This window comes from Gadus chalcogrammus, chromosome 16 (assembly GCF_026213295.1).
Source record: "Gadus chalcogrammus isolate NIFS_2021 chromosome 16, NIFS_Gcha_1.0, whole genome shotgun sequence".
Lineage (NCBI taxonomy): Eukaryota > Metazoa > Chordata > Actinopteri > Gadiformes > Gadidae > Gadus > Gadus chalcogrammus.
The window spans coordinates 8,118,648-8,141,642 of NC_079427.1; the positions used below are offsets into that span (position 1 = coordinate 8,118,648).

Sequence of the window (22,995 nt, forward strand, 5' to 3'; positions counted from 1 at the left end):
ACGCCTTCCCTTTAATGTCACTCTTCAGGGGCGGGGCCAAATGCGCTTTCCGGAAGTGCTTCGGTTTCGTTATCTGAAGGGGCGTTACTTCAGATGTCAAACGTGCCCTTCGCGTAGCGAAAGTAACTTTTTCCCAACACGTTCAAGTTGATCGCCAATCGTGCAAAGTCGTCACTTTGCGTCGTAGCTCACCGACTGCACACCGTGACGATGTCTGACTCGGTGAAGAACGTGGCCGTGTTCGGCGGAACGGGCATGACCGGTGCAGCCACAGTTTCCCTGGCTGCGGCAGAAGGTAAGGACTCAAGGAGGGTACCCCTAAGGATATCCATAAGGACTCCCTGAAGGATACCACTGTTTACAGAAGATAGAGGATCAAACGTCAGTCGTTTTGTTAAGTTGTTATAGTGCAAGAGACTGCGCAGGAACATAGAGATCAGACTGTACAGAACTTGCTTGCAGCAGCATTTAAAAATGAACAGTGAAGTAATGGACGGGATGATGTGACAGATGCGATCAGATCAGTGAGGTAACACGTCATAAATAATGTTCATGGTATTATTGTTAAACTGCACCGATTTGATCACATTCAACCGTCTTTAACAGATGCACGCAACAAATGCAAGGTATCAAAAAACTCTGTACATACACAAAAAACAATGTACAGAGGCCTACTCATGTGTTAATTTACAACTGTAAATGTGAATGTGTAGACTGCAACTCCAAGAAAACATTTGGACAGTGTGTGTAACACGTGTATGTGGTATACACTATGATAACAATTGGAGAGCTTAATATAAAATTATTAAATATTTAATTCCCAGCATTCTTAACGCAGCCCATTTACACATTAATCACATTTATTTTGAAGTAGGCCAATGCTATGGTATTCCACCGTTTTAATCGATCAAAGTTCTTTATGAAAAACGTTGTTACAACGTTATAATGTTTTACATCATAGGTATAAAGGTGTAAAGATCAATTGGATTGATTACTTTTATCAGCAGTTCACAAACTGTAAACATTTCCATGAACTCATTGTTGCCTTGTCCTGTGTTTGATAATCAACATGTTGCCAACAGCTGGATGAGGTAGGCTCTGGGTTGAAGGGGTACCCGACAACCGGGGAGGAGGGTCACTGGGGAGTTTGGGGGTCACTGCTAGATTGGCAGATCATCAGTCTACATGGCTCAAATGCAAACAAATAATATTAATAATTACTCATTAACTAATAATAAAATTAATAACTAAAGAGCCTTTCTAGGGACCAACGGGTGCTTTAAACATGGCGGACAAAACAAAATATGTATAATATTAATACAAGAACCGAAAATTGTTAGCATTTCCATTGCCTTCCCACTTTGTCACAACTGGTCAAAATAGAAGTGCAGCGTCATGTTGGCTGTTAAGGGCCAGACTAGTGCGTTCTGCTGACTCATGCTAGCTCTCACATCAGATCTCACAGCAGATGCTCCTCCCAACAACAATCTCACACAATCTCCCCCATGCAGAAGGGGTGTGTTGGCCCTCCCGAGGTGTGGGAGATTCTAGCTGGTTTCAGTTTGGACACGGGTTGGTAAAAATGTATTTGAAGAGGACCCCCCCCTCCTTCCAGGGTACAACGTGACAGTGCTCGTGCGGGACCCCAAGCGGCTCCCAGCGGGCCACAAGGCCTCCAGGGTGGTGGTGGGAGACGTGACCAACCGGGCCGACGTGCAGAAGACCCTGGAGGGCCAGGACGCCGTCATCATCGTCTTGGGAACCCGCACAGACCTCAGTGAGCTTGGACTATACACAGAACCATAAACATTTATACGTTTCCCTAACTCAAACCTTGTTTTTACCTTCACTCTCTCCGTTTAGACGTCAACGGATGTGTGAAACAGAGAAATTATCTCTGAATAAAGTTGACCCGTACAATATCAAGTGATTTCATAATGAAGTTACTCAGTTACGACTGTTCTTTATTCTGCTCTGTTTGCAGTTTGTATGGCATGGGTGTAATGCTGCATTAAATCCACTAGGAGGCAGCAAAGTAACTTCTTATGTTGGGTTGGACAATCGATCGTTTGTTTTATTCTTGTCCTATTAATCAACCTGGTTCTTAGATCTTTATGTATTTGTTTATATTTGTTAAGCCTATGAAGACAATATATAGTCATTATTATCTCATATTATTGCGAAATGTAATTAACCAGGCTTGCCCGGTTTTCATAATTTCGATCAAATTCTTGACATATTGAAATCGGGTCCGTTCATACTGTGATAGGGACATTTCCATGGCAATACGTTTCCTCTGTCAGTGTTGTACCTTATGGCCGTAACTTGATCATGTGAGCCTAACCCTCCCTGCTTGGCCCGGTGTCTCCACTCTCCAGGCCCGACCACCATGATGTCCGAGGGTACCAGGATCATCGTGGAGTCCATGAGGGCTCGTGGGATCTCCAAGGTGATTGGCTGCATGTCAGGTAGGACCACCACCACCGCGCCCTCACCCCCTACCAAGACACTGAGATTAAACAGCATTCTGACCAGGGTTTTCAGTGAAGAATACCAGACATTCGATTAGAGTGCCACACTAGACTTTAAACCATGGCGGTTGGTTGGAATGTTTTCAGGGGAAGTGCCTTATGCCGCGTTTCTACTGCAGGGTGCGGTACGGTTCGGTTCGCTTCAGTCCGGTAGGGAGGGGGCGGTATAGCCCAGCTCAGTTCCAAGGTTGCGTTTCCACCGCCGACAGTACCCTTAATGGTAGGCCGGATGTCGATCGCCGCGGCAGCTACCTAAACATCGTGACATCATAGCAGCGCGACACAGTGTAGCCTGCTCAATAAAAACAATGGAAAAGATGAACGCTACACATTAAACCAAGAGCTACCATGGAAGTCGTCCAGCAACAGTTCCTGGCCTTTATGCTTTTCATATGGCAGTTAATCAACTTCCGAATGCAAGCCATTCGGAAGCAAACCTCCGAACGAAGTTTGTTTGTTTTTATCCCCACGTCGCCCGGAAGTGACGATTCTGTGTGTGTAGCTCAAATTTTTCCGGAACTCTTTCAGGCGTCTCAGTACCCCAACGGAGGAGTACTGAAGACGAGGGCCAAACGAGTACGGCTCAGTCCGGGTCACGGCCACTTTTGGCGGTGGAAACGCAATCCGTACCGCACCTTTGCGAACCGAACCGTACCGAACCCTGCAGTGGAAACGCGCCATTAGTGACTGATTATGCACTTACTGTAAGTCTGATCCACTTAAATCATTATTTATTCTATATCTACAAGATTTGCTTGACTTTTCACAACAATTACAGCATATCTAGCATTAATTAGTAGGAGGGTGGTACATTATTTCTTTAGTACATCATACAATACTTTCGGAAAAATTATATAATATTGTATTTGTGCTAGTTACTGAAAGTAAATGTTTTTGACACACAGCCATACAATTTTATAATCGGCATTAACAAATACAGTAGCTGTGTCCACTAGTTCAACCAGAATCTTTTTGGGGGTTGCTTGAAGACCGCTTTACACACTAGGATCTAGGGAGGCACTTTTGGAACTTTTTTTTTTTTTAAATGTAAATTGTTAAATGTATTTTTTTTTTAATAATACTCACTGGCTGCACACTAAATGTCCCTGTTTCCACCCTAAGTCAAGTCCCTCCGGGGGAGACTACAGGAAGTAAAGAATATTTCAGTATCTTCCCCCTCAATCTCAGCGGTCATACACGTACTCCCTTCTATCCATTTAATATCCTTTCTTTCCACTGCTCTCCTTCATTTTGAGTCTTAGTCCTGAATTCCCACCACTGTGAATTACCTCCACGATTCTATTTCCTGTTCTCCTCCTCCCACATCCTGTGTTTCTAGTCCCAGTCAGTTAAAACACACTGCCTCACCTTCCCTCCTCCCTCTGCTCCTCCTCCTCCTCCTCCTCCTCCTCCTCCCTTCCTCTTCCTCTCTGCTCCCAGCCTTTCTGCTGTGGGAGCGCTCCAAGGTTCCCCCCCGCCTGGTTCCTGTGACCGAGGACCACGACAGGATGTACGCCGTGCTGAAGGAGTCCGGCCTCGACTACGTGGCCGTCATGCCACCGCACATCGCTGGTGAGCCTGCAGACAGATTATAATGTAGTTATTATCAGCGTCCAATACAAACACTCCCATGTCTCAACGCCTTTTCATAAAATAAAAGACCCATTGTAGAGTAGACTAATTTAGTGGTGGGCGGAACTAATGTTTTTTTATTTTGTGACAAAGACTTGGTTATCTTGATCAGAACACGGGATGAGCCGACGGCTGACTGCGACTTTTACAGGCTGGCGTCAGTCAAAGTGTGCCCTAAGAGAACCGTTTGGCTGTACTAGCTATAGCGATGGCTCCTGCTTCCGACGGTGACTCCCGCTGCTGGTCTGCCGTCAACACTGACGTTTGAACACAAGACTAGATATGATGCGATGATGAGTCACTCCTAAGTGCATTTTGGCAGGCGCTTCTAAGCAACAGAAGCATGAAGCAAAAGACAGTGTTTATAAGAAAATATGATTCTTAAGAGCAGTTGAAGGGCTTATTTACTGTTATTTATTAACCTTTATTTTACAAGGCAAGAATTGCTTGAGACCAAATTACCTATTATTCGAGCAAGGCCTGGCCTGGCTTGTCATCTGGAACACCGGTAGACAGCAGAACCCTCACGCCCCCCCCCCCCTTTTTTGACTCGTAGTCGAACACGAACACACACACACTTGGTATCCCGCCTCTTTTTTCTCCCACCCACTCACCCTGGGTGTCTCTCCCCCACACTCACCCTGTGTGTCTCTCCCCCACACTCACCCTGTGTGTCTCCCCCCCCCACTAACCCTGGGTGTCTCTCCTCCCCCCACTCACCCTGGGTGTCTCCCCCCCACCCACTCACCTTGGGTGTCTCTCCCCCCCCCCAACTCACCTGGGTGTCTCTCCCCTGCCAGACGACCTCCCCCTGACCAAGGTGTACGCGGTGACAGAGAACAAGCTTCAGGGCCGGGCCATATCCAAGCACGACCTGGCCCACTTCTTCGTCAGCTGCCTTTCCACCTCCGAGTGGGACAGCAAGACGGTGGGCGTCTCAGGAGACTACCCAAGACCCTGAGCACGAGCCAGAGGACCCCTCTGGAGCCGCGCACGGCTGGTTTTGTGTCCACCGTGTCACGCCATGGCCGCCTTTCACACGCACACCTGTGTAAGGAATTAAAGTATTTTTTGGGGGAAATGTATATTATATTTCATAGACTTAGTTCTGCACTGACTCTTAATTTTTTTTGCGAGTTGTATTATGCTTTTTGTTTCTGTTTCACTATGGCGGAAATGTACCATCTGATGCCCCTGGTTGCTTTCAGTTTGTCTGTTTACAGATTTTGAAATAAAATACTTTATTAAACACAATATACACGTTTCGAATTTTGTGACTCATGGAATGTATGCCAGAATCTCTGCTGGTGGGCATTTTGAGTGAGAGTGCGTCCATATGCCAAATCTTAATCTTTATGAAGAAGCCTATTAAATAGCTAATGTTTAAATGGCTTATACTTATTCATTGAGTCAATTTTTGTATATAACTAAACAAAATATATCAAAAGCGGTTGAGTACTGCAATATTAGTAAATAGATATTGTGATTATTTATGGGTCGTGACATAATGGTTAATGACATCTGTGTCCCGAGGACAGAGCAGTTGAGAAACAAAGGTCTAGATCAGTGGTTCTCCGATAAGATAAGATATTTGTTCAGCTGAGTACCCCCTTCACCGAACATAAATAATGTATGTGCGTTCAATTTGGCAGTGAACATACCTGAACATTACAAGGGTGCAAATACTCACAATTTAGCGAGAAACATGGGCCTATGCTTCATGCAACTGTTGGCTTATTTCTCCCCACAAATGAAGCACAACGCCAGGCCAGGGTCAGAGCATTTAGAGGTGAATCCCATTCAAATATCTTCTTCATGAAACTGACATTTTTGTGTTTCTGGATTTCTGGATTATTTTTCAGGGATCCACCTTTCTCCTTGTTTTTAGATTTACATTTCAATTTGACCAAATGGACAATTTGCTTTTCTATCGTCTAGCTTTCAGAATTTAGACTTGTCCAGTGTGAAACGTATATTGAACGCATTGGAACAACATGTCGACGACAACATCCGAGCTGGATGTCATCCGCTTCGGATAGCTGAATAACGATGAAGGCGGATTATTCACCGTTTTTTAAATGTTTAATTTGAAAACCTTTCGGATCATCCAAAGTCAGGGGATTGCCTTCTTCGGTACACTAGGCAGACTAGGAGGCAGCTGCATGTGGGGGGTTGAATCATTTCTGAACCTATACCCCGACATGTGTGACTTGACTTCCTCAGCTGACCAATGCTCGGGGTAGGCGGGGCCAGCCTGTTTCAAAGTAGAAGACTGCTCTTACTTCAGGAAATCGATCTGATCGACGGATACTTTTGTGAACGTATGCTTCCAAGGGGCACCAGGTAAGAAATTCTGTCTATTTGAGAACGGATTTTTATCAATAATTGTACCTGAAATTCTCATAGTTTAATCATAGTTTCAACCCAGACAGCCATCCGGAGAACAGACACAACTCTGTGTCTCTTATGAATATCTACTTTTCAAAATGAATGTGGAATTAGGCCGTTCGCTGTTACAAAGTCTGTAGCTTTTCACTCATTGTGAAATTTCTGAAATGATCGATTTGACGTAAAATAAGGTATAATAAAAGTATTCGAAAGCTAGGAACTTTTAAAAGGTTGACGTGACCAAGATGCAACCGAAACTTAGTGCAATGACTCATAGTATGAATTTACTACTTTTACGGAAGTGGATGTTATATTTATAGTAGTTAATCTGTTGATATTTCAATAAAATATTGCTTATTATTCGGTAGACGTATTTCAACTGGGGCTATATACGGAACACTAAACAGCTGATAAAACTTTCTAGAGAAAACTGCATTACCCATAAGGCGGTTCGTCGACCTTCCCCCCACTACCTTTAACTCAAACCACGGGCGGGAGAAGAAGATGAACATTCCGCTCTGCCTACTCCTCCGACCATACAGTCTCCGCTGATCTAAAGGCTTATCACTTTTCATGCTTCTTTTTTTTTGTAGTATAGTATGAGTTTATGGAGCCGAAAAGTCGTTACCGTATATTGAAGATCGAAGCCAAATTGGGAATTGACTTACTGCTATTTGCAACACCGAATGTGGAGTACGGGAAGTGAATCAACAGGTTTGTCAAGATTTAAAAAGTTGCTAGTTTCTCTGCAGCTGCATGCGTACCGTTACATAAAGTGGTTCATTTGAACATATCCGAAATGCCAGGTGTACCGACTTAATATCATCGTATTAATGTTTGCCCCTCTCTTTGCTGTAGCTTAGTCTAAAGATGATCCTGAAGGGGCAGAAGCGTAAACTCCCGCCCGAGGATCCAGACCACACAGAAGAGACCACCGCAGAATTGGAAGGACAGCGGCAGTTAGTCCTTTACATCTCGCTCAACAAATATCAACATGGTCAAGTGTTAGCCGAACCCAGTCTCAGGCGATCTGTTTTAATAGCAAACACTCTTCGGCAAATTACCTTGGAGGCAGCAATGGGAAAAGATGGGGGTTCGCCGACTCCCTGTGGCGCTGCAGCCGCCGTGCATACCAAGGAGGACGGCTGCACTGGAATGGCGACACCGGATCGCCAGTTCACGGTGACGGTCCATAACAGCCATTCAGCTGCAGCCAGTGACTTTTCTTCACCACCAGACCCCCAATTCGGTGTTGCGTCCATTAGGCATCAGGCGGACTTCCAAGTGAGTACGCCAGATGTGTGTATCGAGGGAGGCTCAGAGGATTGGGAGTCCATGTCTTCAGATCCAGATTTCTCTCTGTCAGCGGCCATCTCCTCCATCCTGACCACGCTGGAGTCCAGCATCGACGGGAACCACGGCGGCTCCCTGGCAGCGCCGCGGACGCCTCTGAGGTCTTTGGAGAACCTGGCGGCACTGGAGGGAGATGGAGCCTCCAAACAGGGGGTGAGGGGTCCAAGCTGGGGGGGCTGGGAACGGGCCGAGGAGAGCAGGGCGACGGACAGCTGCGTGGAGGTGATGAGGTCCAGTTACCTGGGGGACCTGGCCCTGGACGACATTTTCCAGGACATAGACACGTCCCTGCTGGAGAGGGAGCTGGGCGTGCTGGGAGCGAGGGGAGAGGGACACCCCAGTGGAGAGGAGCTTCTCCGATACCTGCCCTCACTCTCCTCCACTGTTCCGTCCTTCTCGTCGTTCTCCTCCTCCTCCTCCTCCTCCTCCTCTCCCTTCCTGTCCATTAACCAGAACATGTGGTGCCTTCCCTCCTTCTCCTCCTTCAACCCGACCACCACCCCCTCCGGCTCCCCCTTCTTCTCCTCCTCCTCCTCCTTCCCGTCTCCGTCCTCCTCGTCCTACCCTGGTCAGGGCCTGGCTCGAGACGGGTTGGAGTTGGACCATGTGATGGAGGTGCTGGTGGAGTCCTGAGGAGGTGGTGGGGGGGGGGGGGGGGAATAGCTCCAGACTGAAAGACTGTGAACACGCTCTGAAACAAAAGACACTGAATGGTAGAAACTGTTTTTACACTATAGACTGTGTGTATATAATTATATATTTAAATTGTGTTTCAAGTTGTTTCGGTGCACTAAGCCCCATGTTGAGTTTTTTTCATCGGATGGTTTTAAGTAAGCAAGCCTGACAGAGATTGAGTTCCAGAAGAACGCTATCAGGACGTGTAAGAATGGTTGATGACGGGGACGCCAATCTCTAAGCGAGGGTATGAGTGGATGCAGACGCACAAGGCTGTACATCATATCAGTGACTGGTATGTGAAGGCCATGCTGTAGGTGCCTTTATGTCTGCATGGCTAGTAATGTAATTCCTAGCCAGCTGTTACCTTAGAAACAAAGGGAACCTCAACAAATATTTTCATATTTTTGTCAAGAGGGGGAGAGATGGTTCTGGTAATAGCCAAACGGTCTGCTCGTGTTAGTATATGCTCAGGGCTGTGCCTCGTATTGATTTAGGTATTGGAGCTGTCAATAACACGGCTCAGGCATGCCATTGGTTGGTTATGTATTGAGGCGGTTCCTTGTAGTTTGTGCACATAGGAATGGGTATGTTGGCCAATCAGGAATAGACGTCTGAAGACATCTGTTGAGTTTTTAAAACCGAGATGAGTTTAGGAGGGGGAGTTTAGAGAATATTAACTAATAGAGAATATTAACTAATACAATGTTTTTTCTAATCCTACTGGTTATTAGAGGGTTATGAAATGACTTCTCAATTGTGTTCCATGGGGGAGATACCAGTAGCGATACTGTGATACTTCTTGTTAGTTTTATCTGACCCTATTTATTATAATGTTTAAAATGACTTTCTAATGTTATCATTACACACTTGATATTATATATTGTTCAGCTGGTGCTCTCCTTTTTACAAAGATCCAAATTGCAGTCTCTTGTGTGAACACCAGGCTGGGATGTGATCGCAACACAAATCAAGTTGAACAGCTTCCGTGCCAAGCTGAACCCAAATCCCTTAGTGCTCAGGCCCACGGGTCAGGTCGTTGTCTCTCACAGAGCCGTGTGAGCGAAGGGTTGGCTCCGTGGCCGTGACGCATGGTGCATGCTGTTCTTGAGTCAGTCACAAGTTCCTGTTCAGAGGGGGTTGGTAGGAAATCCACGTCTGGGTTTACGTCATTAATTGAGCATTGCACTTTGAATTGTGTCATTGCCACCTTGCAGAGGCAGAAAGATGGTATCTGATGTCGTAAATAGTCAAATTATTAGCGTTTATCCGATGTTATGGTGAAGCAAAGTCTTTGAAAGAAAACCATGTTCAGATTGAACCTGGCGGAGATGTAAACGGCCCTAATTGACAGATTCAACGAGCCGCACTTGGAGATATTGGTTTTGAAATGCTCACAGAAATTAGGTTTGAGAAAGCACATTGTGATACCTCCTTCTGCAGGTTTTTGTCGTCCTGTATTATCCTGCCGATGATGGTTCCAAGTTTGTGTCAGGTGACACATTTATAAAGATTTATTATAAGTAATTGTATTTTACACTTTTTTTTATTAATGTATTGCCTAAGCAGTTTAATTAATGATTTCAAATATGCATTATGTTTTTGGGTGTGGTTCTCAGACACTGAATCTAAAATGTTCAAATGTTCATGTTCACGTCCATTTTATCAATCTTTTACTGTTCTGAAATAAATCGGAAAAATTACATTTGTCTTGTCACTTGTTCCATCCCTTTCTCCAACCCACACACATTTGATTTACTTGATTAACAATAAGGTAGTAAGGACTTCAACTGAGGCCCATTTAACTTAAACCTGTGAACAAGTGAATTATGAAGACTTGCTTCCATGCTTTATGGCAATATTGATAAAACTGATTTGGTGCCTTACCTTGTAATGCAGTCAGTCTATGATCCTGTGGAGAATAGCTGAAGTTAACGATAATACAGTTGTGGTTTCATTTTTATTTGGTTAGATAAAGTGCTTGTATGCCACATAGAACTATACAATGTATTTAAGATACTTTAGTGGCACAGCAAAGAAGTACGTATAACAAATTATTAGGCAAGGGTTGGAGACGACAGACTTAACACAATATGATTAAATATGTATGCATGATTAAATCATGCATACTTGATAAACATTAAACCCTTTAGCAAGATTAATATGAATCATTGTTAGTCATGTTGGAAGTAATGGGGTTTTGGTCATTGTTGAGTAATTAATCGTGACATTATTTCTCATAATAGGGTTGTTTGAAAATGTTCATTAGCCTAGGATACAGTACATTAACTTCGATTGAGGATTCTTCAGTACTACAACACTTCAATCCTCTCAAAATGGCAGCATCGCCAACAAATATCCCATGATGCATTCTGATGTACAAGCCCTATATAAATAAACAATAATTTCAAATTAATTACAGAAAGATATGGACAGATTGTCAAACAAAAAACATTTATAAAACACATGCAGTAACAAGATATATGTGGAAAACGCAATTAGTAATTCTAAGAACAGTGATATGGTACGGCCAATTGTAAGTGATCTCACCTTGGATATTTTTTAAACCATAACCATAACAGAATATGCATGCCTAATCCTTGCTGAAAAGCGTCCAATGTCTTCCTATTCGCATGTGTAGTGCTTCCATACATTATCAATGTAATTTCTCTTTTACTCATCATCTTATTCATTCCACCCCTTTGACCATATTGGAATTGTTTCAAAAACAAACACTAGGGGGCAGCTGCACACAAGAGCAGACCCCTTCTTTGAAGATAAACATCTGAAATGTAAACCAAGGTAGAGAAATTGTTGAAACAAGTCTTCAGTTACAATCGTTCATAAAATGCCAAACGATTAATTAATACATATATGGCCACAGGGGGACAGTAGAGGCAAATTGAAAAGGCACACAAGCTATATTTCTCTGCCTGGAGTCCATGCATACATCCATTACACCACCTGGTAGTTTGAACGTTTTTTTTTTCTGCACCTGCTCAATTAAAATGGCCTCGATGCCGTGGAATTAAATGTGCTTCTATTGTGAAGACAAGGGTATAAAAGTTTGGCTTCTGCTTGCGCTACATGTCAGCATATTGGTGTGAAAAGGCCTGTAAAGTAACCGGAAATCCCCTCAGAGGTTGACATTAACACTTTGTCGCTGCACTGGAAAGATAACTACAGTTAATCCTACGTGACATGAACCCACCAGCAGCCACAGTGGACGGCCATTGTTACTAAGAGGGCAGGTTTATGAATGAAAAATAAAAATAAATCCCTGGCTTCTCCACCAAATACCTTCCGACAATGTAGGCAGCTTCTCAAGTTTCGAGGTTCGGCCCAATCAGGCCTCAGTACTTGAGGGTTTCAATCATGTGACAGGAAGTTCAAGCCCGCCATCTTGGTCCTTGTTGACCAACAACTCTAGACGTAACATAGCTACGAATAGAACGTGGTGATCATTCATAACATAATGGGGAAAAAGCACCAAGATGGCGGCTTGGACTGTTCGTGATGTCATGCGAGACACTCCTCTGATTTGTTCTCGTGATCCCCCAGAAGGAGGCAGTGGGTGAGGTGGGGGGGGGGGGGGCCTCCACCCTCCCAGCTCAGCCCTTGCTGATGGTGTTATAGGACGGCTGGGCCGCGGGCTCCAGGGGCTGCTTGGTGGCCGCTCTGTGGTGCAGGGGTCCGGGCGGTGGGGGGTCGGTGTCCGTCGGGCCGTCCCCCAGGATGGGCCTCAGGTCCCCCTCGGGTTCTTCACAGTGCGGCAGCTCCAGGAAGCTGGTGAGGCCGTGCAGGTCGGCCATCTTGTGGAAGGCGCGCAGCAGGAGGTACATCATCATGAGCCCCACGAACAGGTAGACTGCAGGGGAGGAGGGGCGGGAGTAACCAGGCGGTCACGTGAGCTGCTTCTACCTTTCATTTTACTTTAAAAGGTGAGATATTATACCACCAGGTGTGAGTGGGATTAGCCGTTTGGAAAATCAGCCTCTTCTGACATCACAAGTGGGCGTGTCCAGCTAGATGTGCACCTGGTTGTATAATATGTCTCCTTTAAGCAGATGCTTCCGTCTTACAGTTAATTTGGTTTTAGATACATGGCGTCAAAAGGTGCAAGGTGTACGATTATTCGTTTAAAACATTTAAAGAACTACACTGATAGACAGAATGTGAAGCAATAACCGTTTCGGCCTTATTTTAAAGGCGTCTATGTATCAGGTTGTTTTCTGGAGTACTAATTCGGCAAATCACACTTTTAATCTAAGCAGTTAGACTAGAGGAAAAGCATCCTCATTATATTTATTATTTCCCCCTGCAATGACTCCATGGAGGGCTGAGGAAGTGACTGGTCTGAAATATCAGAGGGCCCTTGGAATAAAAATATATATTTCTAAAATGTAACTTTTTACTCGAATTTGTAAATATGCTCTTATAGTACAGATGATTACCCATTTTACTCAGTAATGTTGACTTGCATCTAGAAACCTGTGCATGCAGCCCTTTATGTACACCTGCACGTTTCTTTGTATGAAGGCGTTTCCATGGTGCACCAACTCTGCTCTTTATACCCACTGAGCTGAGGCCCAGCGAAATGACCACTCTTCACGTACAAGTAGGTCAACACCCCAACCACAAAAACTGTTTAGGATTACAGGGGCCTCAGTACAGTGAGAACCGTTTCTATGTCATTAGTGGACTGCAAAGGTGGAACACAGCTTCTGGCTATTACTGTTAAGATTGGTTAGGTGGGACAGAACTTACAACAGTCGTGATCAGAGTTTCACAGAGTTTCACTACAAAGTATTTCTAGTGACTCGTTATAGTTATGGTGACTAGGTGTAATCCATTTTTTGTGTTTTCCAATCCAAAGCTGTGCACATCATTGGACTTATCTGTGAAATATGGCTGAAAATGGGATTTCATCCCTTCTTAGAATAGTTCTTAATATACCAATAATCGGTGTTTTATGTTTCTTAGATATTATAAATAGAATCAAAACCCTGCCGTTGCTATGCAGCCTGTGTAGCCCCAACGCCACTTCAGTAACAAAATAAGCCACATCAAGGTCTGAATGGCAAACAATCCAACCACTGTTACGGTTGGTCTGTGATACTCTCTGGGCCCCCTGGGGCAGAAGACCCAGACCAAACATGAACAAAACATGGGCCTAAGGACAGCGGGAAGTCTCGCAGGGCTTGTTCTCAGTACCACCACAACAAGTCTGAGTGACTCAGCAAACTTTTATAATCCACGAGAGAGACGTACGTCCACCACCCCACCCAACCCCTCACTCCCACCATACCGGGCTCTGCACACACTGGCTGGGGGGGGGGGGGGGGGGGGATTACGGAAGTATAAAGGGGAAGGTTAAAAACAACAAGGCCACGTGTCTTCATTTGGCTGATAAATGGGTCATATAACTGGAAGTCTGAGTAACACTTTCAATCTCATTTATAGCCACTCATTTGGTTTGTATGACAAACTCATATGAGCTATCAGTTTTACAGTTGCCATACAAAACAATATGACTGCACGTGAATTAGCATCTGACAAACCATACGGGGAAGACTGCGAATGATTAGATCATGCAAAAGTGGTCAAACAGGCTAGCTGGTTGTGTGAGAGCCCGCTTTGTACAAGAGGGGAATAAACACATGACTATCATACTGGTTTATTTTGTCGGATAGGTGGAAAATCATGGTGGCAACATGTTGTAAAAGTGAATCTATTTTACATTTTATTGGTGCATAAGTGCATATTGTTTTAATTATACGGCATCTTACTTTATGTCATCGGAATGACAGAATGTCACAATGACAATGTCATTGAATGGCTGAATGCTAACTGGAACAGTTCACTGTAGCATTATCTTGTCATCAGCTACTCTGTAGTCGTCCAAGTTGCCGCTCCAAGGCACCTTACACGGAATTGAGATACATTTCATCAAGGAGGCGCTAGCGGTTGGATGTCTTGCTCAAGGATGACCAAGCCAAATGATACTGCAGACTGCAATCTTTAGATCTCTCTAACTTCCCTGTTCATCAAAACACTGACTCATAACGACGAAGTACTGTGTTTACCATATCAGACATTATTCAGGGTTCAGAGTCTGCATAGTATTGTTTTACGGTATCGTAGCCATATTGCAGGGTTAGGTGTCATTTGACACAGAACAGACTTTGTTGCTGACAGGTTGCCATTTGTCTCGTGTGTGTGTGTGTGTAACTGTTTCCTTAACATTAAGTAAACCCAGTGGGAGGTGAGGGCAACCCAGGCTTGTAAAACAGGTAGTGCAATTTAACTCTGCTGATCCGAACAGGCTCTACACCTGCTTATCAAACACATAGACCGGATGCCCCATAGGATGTGTGTTTAGGCGGAAGAGCACATGTTTTTTCCCTGGATAGAAAGATTTGAGGTAAAATGACTGACTGTCAAATTTACTCTCAAATTGACCATGCCGCCTCCAGCTCTCCAAAAAACACTGACAGCTGTCTTTGAAACACTATTCTCCAACAAGCGTTTCACTCGGTGGAACTCTGTTCTTTGTAACTGCGATATGTGCATTACAGGGATCTGGTGGCCCAGAATCATAGTCAGCACTGTGCACCGGGAAAGGTGCAAAGGAAGACAGGAGCTGCGATTGGCCCGTTGAAGGCACGGTTTAGGCTCATTTAGAGCAAGGAGAAACCAGCCCTTGGTTTCCTTTGAGAAAACAAAACTTGAATGAGTTTGTATTAAGAAGGAAACCCAAGGTGACGTATTGAATTCAGATCAGTAATACACAAGTTCTACATGCATACCTAGCATAAATCACGCCTAGGACAAAATATCATTATGATATTGGGAGTGTTTTAGTTTGAAATCAAAATAACTAAGGTGGAACATGCAGTTCAACCAAAAATACAAACACCTGCACGTTCGATTATGTGAAGGAGGAGACTGCTCACATTTGTACACCTATACATTCATATAAAACAATAAAATAATACCGAGATTTATCCGAAGGTTCATATGCTACAACCTAAAATGATGCCCTGTAGCAGCTCAAGTTCCACACCAATCATACCATGTAAAACAGTGGCTTAAACAAAGATAATGATTGTGCTGTTAAAAAGGCCTAGCTGACCTAAATTGGGTCTTTTACCACCACGGGAGGGGGGGGGGGGGGGGTAGAATGGATGAATTCTACAACTATACATCTTGAAAGAACACTTGAACCCATGACTTACAGTTACTCGCCCTGCCCATGATTCACTCATGTGGTTTATTTTGTGGAAGGGAATGCTGTGAACACAACTTATTGTTTAGGGTTGTTTTGCACAAGCTTCAATGTCTGTCAATACACTTTTAACATTTAAGCTCCAGGTGCACTTTAACTGTTCAAGTTATACCCTAACAAATGTAGTTCTCTGAGTCATTAATGAAAATGCCTACAGGTAGAATGCAGGCATTGTTTTTCAACCTGTGGTGAGGGAGGTTACTGCAGGTCCATGGGGGTTTAATTCATTTACAATTATATAAAGAAAATAGATGATCAATAAAAATTATATATTATGATAATTCATTAAATATTGTGGCATTTCATTGTAATGTTTTCCATTTATATTTTTGGTTCATTTTGTGTTTCCTACATTAACAACTAGGAGCATAAGCAGCATAAGCATGGACACTTTTGGGTCCTCTGGCCATGGCCTTCCTGCAGTAAGAATTGTGCATAAAGGGGGGGGGGGCTCTGGCCCTCTTTGCTCAGCCACTGCATGCGTATTTATCTATTTTAAGCCGTTGACGTGGTCCGCGAAAGATCTCAATGACAATTTAGTGGTACACCTACCATCAAAAGTTGGGTAAGCTCTGGGCTAGGCTAAGCTAGGCGAGGCTAGGCTAAGCTAGCTCCGTACTCACCCATGACAACCACCTTGTACAGCGACCGGTACTTCTGGCCCGGCTGCTCCCCGGGCACAAAGTCCCCGAGGCCCACCGTGCACAGGGACATGAAGCAGAAGTACACGGCGTCCAGGAACGACCAGGAGCCCTCGATGGCGCGGAACACGAAGGCCGGCGCCACGAAGAAGCACAGCAGCACCGCGGCCAGCAGAAGGGCAAAGTGGAGCTGGGAGGCGGGCCTCGGGTCCAGCCCCGACCGCTGGAACAGGGCCTGGGGGGCGTAGACCAGCGGGTACATCAGCCGCTGGACGCTGGCCGTCAGCACCAGCATGGTGAACGGCACGCCGATCAAAGCGTACAGGATGGAGAAGGCCTTCCCCATGTCAGACAGTGGCGTGGAGTGACCGTAACCTGTAGGGGCCGGACACGGCATGAGAATTATGACTCCACGCATGAGTACAGGTGTGAGTATGAAGGCGTATGAGGGAATATGAGTGAGTAAGAGAGACTATGAGGGAGTATGAGGGAATATGAGAGCGTATGAGGGAGTAATAGAGTATTTGAGGGAGTATGAGGGAGTATGAGGGAGAATGAGGGAGTATGAGGGAGAATGAGAGCGTATTAGAGAGTATGAGGGAATATGAGGGAGTATGAGGGAGTATGAGAGAGTATGAGAGAGTATGAGGGAGTATGATGGAGTATGATGGACTATGAGGAAATATGAGAGCGTATGAGGGAGTATGATGGAGTATGATGGACTATGAGGAAATATGAGAGCGTATGAGGGAGTATGATGGACTATGATGGACTATGAGGGAATATGAGGGAGTATGAGGGAGTATGAGAGAGTATGAGAGAGTATGAGGGAGTATGATGTAGTATGATGGACTATGAGGGAATATGAGAGCGTATGAGTGAGAATGAGGGAGTATGAGAGTGTATGATGGAGTATGAGGGAGTATGAGGGCATATGACTGAGTATGAGTGAGTGAGTGGGTGAATGAGTGAAGGTGTGTGATATACTGCAACAAAAGAAGGCACCCATTTGGTATAGTATTTGTGTTGACAGTCAAGGAAAGGTTGGTGTCTGAGAGAAACACAAATCACAAAATCACTGTATGCACAGTCTGGTAGGCCTACCCTTCAATGCAATTAGCCAGATATTGTTCCTGAGAATCAACTCCCACACTCACTGACACAGAGGACTGTTACAGTTAAATATGATCCTCATGTATTAAATTGAACCTGAAACAACATCTCAACAGAAGACAACATCTTCCGTTTGTTTTTGTGTACATGCATCTCAGAACCCGGACCAGTACAGTGTGTGGACCCCGCTTTGGTGAGGGCTAATGGGGATCATTTTAAACAATAAAACAATAAACAATACAGTGTATGTTCATGTTCAACATGTTTCCTTGATAGTTACACTTCAGCCCTATTGGGTTTTGTCTACGCTGCTGGTTTCCTGTTTCAGGTTTCTTTGCTCTTCAAAGGTCATTCTATCTCTGCAAATGTATGGAAACATTGCATACTGCGGCCCCCCGTTTCCTGACTAGAAGTCATGTGACATGTTTTGAAATTTCAGCTCTTTTCTTCATGATTCAGCCGTTTTTTCCGGGTCTGTGCAACAGGATATATATATATATTGATTTAGTGCTGCCCGATGGACTCCTGTGGCCATCTTCACAAATCAAAAACTGTACTATGGGCCCTGTATGTCCCCACCATGTGTCGTCCCCCCCCCCCCCTGTCTGGGGCCCTGGGACCTGTATCAACGTGTTTTTGGAATGGAAGTGTTCAAAATGGAGGGTAAAGCTCATGGAAAAATCGTGGGCCAATGACAAGCAGGAAAAAAACATTGTCACTTCAGATTTCTTTGAGAAGAAAAACAGGAAATGACCCCCTTGTTTCTTTAAAGTCCAGAGAAAAAAATGGTATAGCAAACCTAAGATAGAAATGACAATCAAGTTATTATTCCCATAAAAAAAAACATATTTTTGTAAACATACCGTACTAGCATGTCTGGCAAATTATACTGACTCAGGGAAGAGAACCCCCCTGCCTTCCATGGTCCCGTGGACTGCGCCATTTAAACAACCAGGCAATACTCATGATCGGGGGACACCAGCTTGGGCTTGATCACCCTGTAGCTGGCCACCGTTGATGAGGGGTGGATAGTGTTGATAGGCCGCAACACCCCCTGATTCAAAAGGTACACTACAGATGATGTGTCCCGAAATGTACATCCTTCCCATGTCTGAGATACAGCTCCCACGCCACCCTCAACATCAAGGCACACCTCGTGTGAATACGATACATTGACACAACGGACAGTTACCATCCCGTCCCGTGTAGTGATGGTTCTAGGTTTAGCACTCCAAGTCTGGTCTCTACCTTAAGCAGAATAGGGAATGGCATATTCCACTGAGACAGCTGGACATTTGTTCCCTGAAGGACAGAAAGTAACTAAGGTGCCGCACACAAGCGTCACCACAGCATCAATAACCAACCCCAGGAATGACGTCCCTCATTCATACAACAAAGGGGCTGAAGTTCCAGATAGCCTGTATTCAGTTCCACACTCACACTCACATTGAACCCAAAAGTAAAAAATGATTAACTCTTGGCTCTAGACGTGTGTGTACTGATTCTGTGTGACTCTTGTCAATTAGAGCCGGGTTGTGATAATACTCACCCTGTGTGAGGGCTTAAGGAAGAAAGCACATGAAGGGAAGTCTTAAATGGCATTGTGCCATTGAGATCATCGTGTTATCTCATGTCATCGATATGTGGTGACCATTTCATCTGTCAAACCACTCTGCTGCTTAGCAGACCACACAATACGTCAATTTGGGCTACCGTGAAACTAAAATAAAATCATTGGATAAATCGACGACGGCAATAATGTGTCAGTACAGCGACTTTAAATAAGTATGCAATTAGTCAGGGTTATTGATCCTGTATAGGTTGCAAGTACTTCCTTCTTTTCTACCCCTAACTGTGTGTGAGAGTAAGAGCAGTATATTTTAGAAAGGTAAAAATAAACATCTGACTACTGTAATTCCGAAATAATATTTCAGGAGCAAGTGGCACAAGCATACCAATTACACAAATGTTTAGGGTGTTTCCCCATACCAGCGATTGCCGGTAATTCAAATTCATTGGAATGAACATGGTCAGTTGGTCGGCCCTATGGGCTGGAGAGAAAAGGAATACAAAAATTGTCAGGGCATAAAAAACATTAATCTTCCTTGACTTCCTCTAGTTTTGCTAGATGCTCGAGTTTCAGTAAGCTTTGCTCATGTACAATGTATCAATGTCAGGTCCCTGTTATGAAAACAAGTTTAACACCTGGACAGGCCGAGAATACATTTAGCATGAACGATATCTCTATCGTTGTTAGAAAACTGCATTTTCTATTCCAGGAAATGTATTCTGGGAATTGGTCAATGGCCCACAATCTAACCAAAAAGTTCACTGACAGCTCCTCATGTTTAGTTTCATTTTTCAAGGTCAGACAAAGCAGCGTTTGTGTGGGACACAATCTGGTTCCACCTGCCCTTACACCAGGTAGGACCAGATCTAATCTGGTTCCACCTGCCCTTACACCAGGTAGGACCAGATCTAATCTGGGAGCCATTAATCCTACTGTTATAGCGAAACTTCTGGAGGAGATGAGAGCGAACAGAGCCTGGGTTGGAAATCAGAAACTGCCAGGGGTGGTTGTCAAGCACCCTCCTTAGTTATTAACCTAAATTAAGTCTGATCTGACCTAATGATCAATATGAAGTTCACACTGTAGCGAACCTTGACTCTTAAACCTTGCCCCTCTGACTACACTTTGCGTTGCGAAAATAGCAAACCACCATTTGTGTGTCCCTCTATAGTACACAGCCCTGTTAATGTAACGAGCAAACAGCACGGGGAGAGAGTTCTCACTAAAAATAACTAACTGTCTCAATAGCAAAATATAAACAATCCTGACTAAATCAAACAAGCTTTGTGTGCACTTCAGTAATATGTATAGACATAGACAACGGAACGAAACACATGACAGTGACAGTCACAGCCTTAACCTTGGTGGTGGTTAGTGAGGTCCCCCCTTCACTTTAGGCGTCTTTGAGTGTTATTAATTATTATTATTCTTCATGTTTAACCTCTGTTTTCCTTTTATTCCTAGTCTGTTTTACATAGTTTTGAAGGATGACTATATGCTCTGTAAGGTGACCTTGGGTGTCTTGAAAGGCGCCTCTAAATGAAATGTATTATTATTATTATTATTAACCTGCCATTGGGCCCTGGGGCTGAGGTTTGTTGACGGGGGGAAGGTTTGTTGAGGGGGGGGAGGGGAAGGTTTGTTGACGGGGGGGGGGGGGGGGGGGGTTGGTTGATGATAGGCCTCTGATCTTTATATGCCCCAAACAAAAAAATCACATTGTCTTGGGCCTTCGCCGATCTGGGGGCCTATCATGGGCCAGTATAAAATATAAATAATATTTTTTTTTACTGCAGCTCATGATAGGCCCCCCGATCGGCGTAGGCCCTGGGGCTTCAGCCCAGGCAAGCCCGTGCATTAAGGCGGCCTTGGTCACAGCAGACAATCAAACAATCCCAACTATAAAACTTTTGTAGAAACGCCTTTGAAAAGCTTTGTTTTTCTGAAACTATTTTAGATCTGGTGTAGGTCTTCCTAAAATCTAGAGAGCCTCCAGGCAGCATTAGGCATCTCACAAAACCTCAAGTTCAACAACAAAGACAACTGAATAAATTCCCAACACGACTCTCTCATCACTGTGGCCTTGAAAATAACACCGACCGCAAAAATACCACTGCCACATGTAAGTTATTGCCTGGTCACCAACAGGTACGGATTGAATTAGTATTCAAATTGAATAGAAATGTGGGGGGGAGGGTTAGGGCTAGGGTTACGTCCTACGTGGATGTTTACGTGGTCCCTTCACGGAGTTGGCGTTGCTAAAGTTTTCTAATCATTCAGCACCGTTTGCCAGTGCCATTCTCCATCGTCAGATTAGTGTAATGGACGGGAACCCCGATGAAAAGAGACGACAATTGGCTATGGACGCAATAAGGGCTTTGAGGATTGATTGCGCTTTCCCAATACGTCACCATCTCCTAATAACAAAAACACCAAACGTCATCCGCTTTGTTCCACTTACCAACCGTAGTCACCAAAGTGTTGGCGAAGAACATGGAGGAGGCCATGTCCCAGTTGGAGTTGAGGGATGAGTTCTTGAGGACCGATACCCCGTACTCGCTTGCGCTCAAAGCCTTGACCAAAAACTCTTCCAGAGCTGTCGCGTTGATGCAGGTCTGGTTGAGAAACTCTCTCTGCATAGTTTGGATGTCATTTCTCAGTTTATCCTCCACCGGTCGCTCGATGCTGGAGAAAACCAGGGCGCCGAGCAACAAGTAAATGACATAAAACAGTATGAAGCCTAGGAGCAGAAGCCAGGACTTACTTGCGGAAGAAGTCATGTTTGGCGGCACCGGTGTGGACTCGGGTCCAAAGGGTTTCGTTTACCATAACAGGGTAGCCTAACTTCAGATCGACTACGATGAAAATCCCTCCTCTTCCTTCTCCTCCCAGTTACTGTACCTCCTCCCATAGCGGACCTGCCAAGGGGGGTGTGTTCTGTCGGTCTCCCCACCAAGGGGACCAGTGCGCGCAAACATCACCGTGCTTTTCGTGATTGAGACGCATTTAATAAATCACTCGATCGTGTCAATTTGGATCAGGGTTTTACGCAGCCCGCTTTTGAAGTTTTGAAGATAAATACTTTTCAAACATTGCTTGGATGTGTGATTTGTTTTTCACATTCTTGATCTCCTGCTTACTCGCCGAATGGCCATGTTCAGTTATTGTAGCTTAAATCGTATGAATGTCTTATAAGTCTCTTTCACCTGGCATGGCTGTGTGTTCAGGTGGCCAGTTAAGCGCAAGGCAGCCTCATCACGATCATTCCCCGGACATTTAAATTAGGGTTTTTATCTGTAGGACTATGGGCAGACTCGTATAGAATAAATAATCGTTGCCTTAGACAGGGAATGAAAGGAGCCTATTTTTAACGCGTCGACGCCGTACAATGCACCGTTATCATGGTGAAGCAGGCAGGTATTTGCCTAGAGTGCCTCTCATATCCTGTTAACTCTTGGTCGACCAGGGGCGGATGCTGTTAATTCATTTTTTTGTTTGATGAGATTAACACTTGATGTTGGTTTTGCATTAATGTTCCCCTCTTTAATTCTAGTGGCGACTCCGTATACGCAGAGTGTAGCACAAAGGAGATACTCACCTACACGCCTTGCCTACTTAAGCAAATATGGAGGACTTTACCTCCACATGGGGAATTATTCAACATACAATATCTCAAACACCCTAACTCCTCTCCTTTTCCATTTCAGGAAGCTTCATAACAAGCATGAAGCGTGACAAATTTTATGACTTAAGAGAGAAATTCCTCTTAGGAGCGTTAGCCCCCATCCTTCAGGGGCACAGGTG

The 22,995-nt window shown here is 44.5% G+C and overlaps 3 protein-coding genes across 5 annotated transcripts in view; 1 reads left to right on the forward strand and 2 right to left on the reverse strand.

Moving 5' to 3' along the window:
• The window catches only part of LOC130405334 (spectrin beta chain, non-erythrocytic 1-like), a 24,626-nt gene extending 21,746 nt beyond the window's left edge, over window positions 1-2,880 (reverse strand). Inside the window, exon 1 of the mRNA XM_056610393.1 lies at window positions 2,312-2,880. Coding sequence (XP_056466368.1) covers window positions 2,312-2,526 — 215 coding nt within the window. The 5' untranslated portion in view covers window positions 2,527-2,880. The remainder of the gene's footprint in view (window positions 1-2,311) is intronic.
• A 2,882-nt stretch (window positions 2,881-5,762) lies between these two features.
• On the forward strand, window positions 5,763-10,671 carry sertad3 (SERTA domain containing 3). Of its 3 annotated transcripts, XM_056610621.1 has the most exons (4): window positions 5,763-5,952; window positions 6,387-6,506; window positions 7,145-7,265; window positions 7,410-10,669. In XM_056610621.1, exon 4 carries the CDS (start codon window positions 7,422-7,424, stop codon window positions 8,535-8,537), a length of 1,116 nt encoding a protein of 371 aa, XP_056466596.1. In that variant the 5' UTR covers window positions 5,763-5,952; window positions 6,387-6,506; window positions 7,145-7,265; window positions 7,410-7,421; the 3' UTR covers window positions 8,538-10,669. The 3 variants fall into 3 exon arrangements, with proteins under 3 accessions (XP_056466596.1, XP_056466597.1, XP_056466595.1); XM_056610620.1 differs by lacking the exon at window positions 5,763-5,952 and having other exon boundaries at window positions 6,366-6,506; XM_056610622.1 differs by lacking the exons at window positions 5,763-5,952; window positions 7,145-7,265 and having other exon boundaries at window positions 6,360-6,506; window positions 7,410-10,671.
• Window positions 10,189-22,583, reverse strand: kcnk6 (potassium channel, subfamily K, member 6). Its single transcript, XM_056610623.1, has 3 exons — window positions 21,653-22,583; window positions 16,491-16,883; window positions 10,189-12,447 (listed from the first exon to the last, which is right to left on the reverse strand). Exons 1-3 carry the CDS (start codon window positions 21,969-21,971, stop codon window positions 12,191-12,193), a joined length of 969 nt encoding a protein of 322 aa, XP_056466598.1. The 5' UTR covers window positions 21,972-22,583; the 3' UTR covers window positions 10,189-12,190.
• Between the last annotated feature and the right edge of the window lie 412 nt (window positions 22,584-22,995).

Coding starts and splice junctions, on each gene's coding strand:
- sertad3 (XM_056610621.1), top strand. CDS start 7,422: ATGATCCTGAAGGGGCAGAAGCGTAAACTCCCGCCCGAGGATCCAGAC.
- kcnk6 (XM_056610623.1), bottom strand. CDS start 21,971: ATGACTTCTTCCGCAAGTAAGTCCTGGCTTCTGCTCCTAGGCTTCATA. Junction 16,884..21,652: donor CACTTTGGTGACTACGGTTG/GTAAGTGGAACA, acceptor CGGCCCCTACAG/GTTACGGTCACTCCACGCCA. Junction 12,448..16,490: donor GTACAAGGTGGTTGTCATGG/GTGAGTACGGAG, acceptor CCTCCCCTGCAG/TCTACCTGTTCGTGGGGCTC.